The following is a 5651-nucleotide window of genomic DNA, read 5'->3' on the forward strand; positions in this document are numbered from 1 at the left end:
TTCTTCTTCAGATATCTCTATTAGATTTCTCCACACCATCTGCCCAACCAGTGCAGTCTGAATCATTGAAACACTATCCAACAAATATGCTCATTGATTGATTGGTTAGAATGTGCCTTCATTCAACTTTGATCTTTGGAAGCAGCATCTGAAAATCAACACCACATGAATCATCCCTAATGCCGATCATTTCTCCAATCACTCCACAGATCTACAATTCCCCTCCTGCACTATGCCATCCACTAATTTCCTTCCGATCCCTTAATGACATTTTAATAGAATTTTGTGTTTGCTTTGTATCAGTTTCCTCTACTGCCTTTTATGTAACCAATCTCGATATTGACATTTTATCTGTATGGCTGTATGGTGACCACACATTTCACTGTACCAACTGGGACATGTGACAAATAAATGATATTGAAATGGACAGTCCCAACATTGTTCGAACGGCTCATATTGATAACAACGAATGTGTAGGAAAGAACTGCAGATGCTGCTTTAAATCGAAGCTAGACACAAAATGCTGGAGTAACTCAGCGAGACAGGCAGCATCTCTGAAGGGTCTCGATCCAAAACGTCACATATTCCTTCTCTCCAGAGATGCTGCCTGTCCCACTGGGTTTCTCCAGCATTTTGTGTCTACCTAACAATGAAGACAGGTCTGTCTGTCTGTCTGTCTGTCTGTCTGTCTGTCTGTCTGTCTGTCTGTCTGTCTCTGCCTGTCTGTCTGTCTGTCTGTCTGTCTGTCTGTCTGTCTGTCTGTCTGTCTGCCTGCCTGCCTGTCTGTCTGTCTGTCTGTCTGTCTGTCTGTCTGTCTGTCTGTCTGTCTGTCTGCCTGTCTGCCTGTCTGCCTGCCTGTCTGTCTGCCTGTCTGTCTTTCTTGCTCAAATATTTTTCTCACCTCTCCTCTCTCTCTCCCCCTCTCACACACGCAAGCACACGCACACCACGAAGCATTTTAATATAAATTTGAGGAATTCCGAACATATTTTACGAAAAAAACTGCACTATGAAACCAATCTTTCAACCATCTTATTTACAACTATACCATGAGTTTATATTGTGTAAGGGGCGGAAAAACACGCTGGTTTATTAACCTCGTGTGCATCTGTATCAGTTAATAGATGTGAAAGCGTGAGTCCATCTTGCTGTTGAGTTGGGAGCCGTGTCTCAGCTCCGCCCGCTGCACCACTCGGTTTACAGGCCCCACCCACAGCCGCACCCTCTTTTGCCGGGTATTTAATTCTCTCTAAGATGGTCTGAAATCCAACTTCCTTGCAGTTGGTTTGTTGCGAGGTTCTGTACAGAAACAACCGGGTCACACTTCCCAGCGGGATGATGTCGGCGGTTTCACTCAGTCTGTTCCTGGCGTTAATAGTCCGTGAGTAATGAGTTGGACAAATTCCTCACGCGAGTTTCTCAGTGGTATATCCCCTACACCATTCCCCTCCTACCCACTCTAGAACCCTCCCAATTTATTTCCTATTGATAATTAGAGTGGGGGATTAATGGTCAATAATTTATCCTCGCCATTCATGCCTTTTTTTAACTTGCAGGTGTCCATTCCGATATCGTTCTCACTCAGCCCAAGACAGAGACCGGCACTCCTGGAGGCTCCATCACACTGACCTGTAAAGTCAGCGGGTTCGATCTTAGCAGCTACTATATGCATTTGGTCCGTCAGGTCCCCGGGCAGGGGCTGGAGTGGCTGCTTGCCTACTACAGTTCTTCTAGCAAGTACTTCGCACCGGGGATAGAGACCCGATTTACTCCGTCCACAGACCATTCGACTAACATATTCACCGTGATCGCCAGGAACCTGAGGATCGAAGACACCGCTGTATATTACTGTGCGAGAGACACAGTGTGAGCATTCAGTGTCAGACCCGTACAAGAACGGCACGTTGGGAAGTCCAGCTTCTACCATCAAATACTAGAGGTGAGCAATTATTTCAACAGCTATAATAACAGTCGGGCAATAGAGCGCAAAGTACCATTCGCAAATCCAACACGATATTCAAAAATGTAACCAGATGTATGAGGTTTTTTTATTCGCTTAACGCATACCCATAGCGTTGTGCAAAATCATAGACCACGAAAATATGCTCATTCCATTAGGCAAGTGAGATGCAGGGAGATTGTTGGTGTTGTGTATATTTACTGTGTTCTCTGTGAAGTGCTGGGCCATTTAAAATCGTGTGGAAGGCCGTTTCAAATGAAACCTGAGTGTGAACTGTATGGGAGGTTTTTGTGCGGGTCTGTCTCACTGTGTACAACAGTGGGTCACGGTGCTGCAAACAGCGACTTCCTCGTACAAAAACCCGGACACCTAGTTTTCTCCTGCTCCAACCTACAAGCACCGGACGAGAGGCCGTGTGAAGCAAATTCAAATGAAAGTTCACCGCTTAAAGTTACATGGATTGTTTTGAGAAATGTCCAACTGTCTTCCGACCAATTAACGTTATTTTATATGAGTTTTAGAAGAACAGCGTTTAGCTTTATAAGTGACAGCGAAGAGTACCCTGGGACATATCGTCTGTGAGCAGTGCATGCATCAGTTCTTGAATAGCGAAGTATTTGATATGGCATGTTTCACTGTGTATCCCCATTGACTACTGGGGAGGAGGCACCATGGTGACGGTAACCAGCGGTAAGAAACTTCATCCTATTCAGTATCTAGATGTATTCAGTTGTAATTTTATTCTACATTTCCAATGATTATATTAAATTGTTCTTCTACATTAATTACCCATTCATTGCAATGTTGGATCGATGTTGCTTTAGAATTTAATGTGATTCCGCTGCAGTGAGATTTAAACTTGCCTTATGTGCTATGACTTTCGATCCTTTGACTATGAAAAAGATGTGATTTAGTTCTAAATTAGTGGGAAAATGTGCATTAACTTGCTTTCACTATGCTTTCTAATTATTTGAGATTGTTGTGGTACTTCTGCGATGCATCGAACTGTATTTTCTGATCAACAGCAGGTACTTTGTCTCAGTTTGTTTCTTCTCAGCGCATATGAAACAAACGACAGAAACGGATAAATCCTGGGTGTAAAATGTTCAAGTTTTTAAAGTGTATGTATTAAATGGTGGAATCGCCTTGACACCTTTAATCCAATCGCTAACAAAACTTGCATGGAAGAAGTAAAAATATCTTGCAGCAAAACACAGAAGGGCAAGGTTCAGCGTCAGGGTTAATTGCGCAGTTATATATCTTGAAGTATAATGAATAGGAAGGAACTGTGGATGCTGATTTATGCTGGCGATTGACACAAAGCTGGAGTAACTCTGCCTGTCCCGCTGAGTTACTCCAACTTGTTTTGTCTATCTTGAAGTACAATGAGTAGGCCATGTCAACCAATGTTACAGCAAAGCTAAGAAAGCAAAGTCCGTGAAACACAATCTATAGATGACAATGTACCGGGTGTACTAGGGACAGAGGAACTAGGGTGACGGAGGAACTGAAGGAAATTCACATTATATGGAAATGGTATCTATGTAATCCACGTGTATTGTGTTATTCGTCGTTATTTCAACAGGGATTGGCTCTGTGGTTATGAATGCATTCCGGTGGTCTTTGGACAGAGATATTTGGATTTTTGCGAAGAGATTCAGCAAATTTGTGTTATGCGATTCATCCCATCGGCGGTATGATTCAGCCGGTCATTGCGGGAAACGATATTGTTGCACAATTTGACATGTTTGTCCGTTCAATTCGAGTGGCAGCGACCGGGTATTGTTGTTGTATGAAGTTTCCGATTATGTTATTTCAATAAACGCAAAGAAGATATATGTTTAAAAATAAAAATAAGAATTTATTACTAGGAACAGTAAATGGTGCAAACGCCTAGAGGCTCACGCAGCCTGTGGCGAAAGACAAATCCCATAGAGGGGAGCCGAATGACAACTGGTAGCGCCAGAGACCCGACTTCATTCCCGAAATCAGGTGCAGACTGTGAGAACTGTGCGTTCTTCCTGTGGTTTCTTACTGGTGCTCAGCTTTCCTCCCACAACCCAAAGAGTGCAGGTTTGCAGGTTAATGGACCTGGGTGATTGACCCTGGTGGGTCGGGGGTAGATGCGATATTGCGATAACGTGGAACTTGTGTGTGGCCCTGGATTTGGTTGGCAGAAGGATCTATTTCTCTGCTATATCTCTAATCGAAACGGAATTCGCCATGGTTTAGTCTCCCAACGATAGTCGAGATGGAAAATGCTTGGTTTTCTCTTTCCACAGTTGCTGTCTAACCCAATCTGTTTTATGTCAAAGATCACGATTTTTCCCATTTGGAAAATGCGTTGAATGTAAAATGGGGAGATTTCGGAACAGCTGTAGTTTTGGAATAATTTTTAATACATGGATTTATTAGAAAGATAATTTGCATTCATGTTTGTCTATGGCTCCCAATGTCATTTAAACATAAAATGTTCCTCTATTTAGTAAATTGCTAATGAAAAATGTCAGTTTTACGAATAGTTACGGTAAAAAAAAAGAAAAATCGGGAAATGAAATGGAATGTTGGAAACGAAATTTTCTCTGCTATTTTAGACAGTAGACAATAGGTGCAGGAGTTGGCCATTCGGTCCTCGAGCCAGCACCGCCATTCAATGTGATCAAGGCTGATCTTCCCCAATCAGTACCCCGTTCCTGCCTTCTCCCCATATCCCCTGACTCCGCTATCTTAATTTTAATTATAAAACAGGGTATCCCACTAATCCTTGAACAGAGTGGGAATTGAAATCGATGGCTTAGGGGGGGGGTTTGAGTGACGTTCAAATTTACAGTTGCATTTATTTAATTAAAACATTGATTTAACAACATTGTGCATTTTCACTATTAAACGTAGACTACTATATGAATTAAAGCCTTTTCCTGTTAAAGTCACGAAGCAAACTCAGATATTGTTTTAATAGATTGCAGGTTGTAATTTATCATTGGTATATTTTTTATTCGTTTCCTATCGGACAATGTTAATCATTCGTTCTTCAGTGCCGATGACATTGTAAACGTAAGCTCGTTTTAATGATGCTGGAAACGGAACTGAGCGTCATTGTATAAACATTAATTTTAATGGATTATTATTAAATTCATTATGGCAATGGTGCACACAGACAAACATTGAAAACTGTGCCAATTTATTTAATTACGAAGTATTAATATGTTCTTACAATTTATATGCTACATTTAGTTTCCAGAAGTTGTGGTACATAACCTTTATTAATTCAGATATTATATTGAGAGTTTTTTTTAATCCTTACCAATGCAATCTCACACGTTTTTAATCTGGTATGAATGTAATGTTCTTGTCGGCTGGTTTGCTTTTCGGAATTTACTTGCAATTACTGTCGGCATACAAATGATCGGTATATTTTCGTGAGTGATGGGACAACAAAATACAGTTTTAAAAAAAGTGACATTTTAAGTGTGTTATATGTCATTAAATAACAGAGCTACCATTTCAATCCCATCCACCCCCTTAGTTGGTTTCGTTCGATGGACGCATTTAAGGCCAAATTTCACAAACAAGATTGTGATTGTTTATTTTTGTCTTCTCCCATATTATGTTCGGGAGCCCGATATGGAAACCCGTTATCCTTCCATTTTCTGTGATTTTGTCAGATAATCTCTGAACCATTTATAAAACA

The 5651-nt window shown here is 41.2% G+C and overlaps 1 gene segment (V, D, J or C); it reads left to right on the plus strand.

Annotated features, from left to right (window-relative positions):
• Positions 1–1267: 1267 nt before the first annotated feature.
• Positions 1268–1912, plus strand: LOC116975792. The segment is given in 2 exon segments: positions 1268–1381; positions 1557–1912. Coding segments are annotated over 2 exon segments (360 nt in total).
• The last annotated feature ends 3739 nt before the right edge of the window (positions 1913–5651 follow it).

The sequence above is a fragment of the Amblyraja radiata genome, chromosome 8, assembly GCF_010909765.2.
Source record: "Amblyraja radiata isolate CabotCenter1 chromosome 8, sAmbRad1.1.pri, whole genome shotgun sequence".
Taxonomy (NCBI): domain Eukaryota; kingdom Metazoa; phylum Chordata; class Chondrichthyes; order Rajiformes; family Rajidae; genus Amblyraja; species Amblyraja radiata.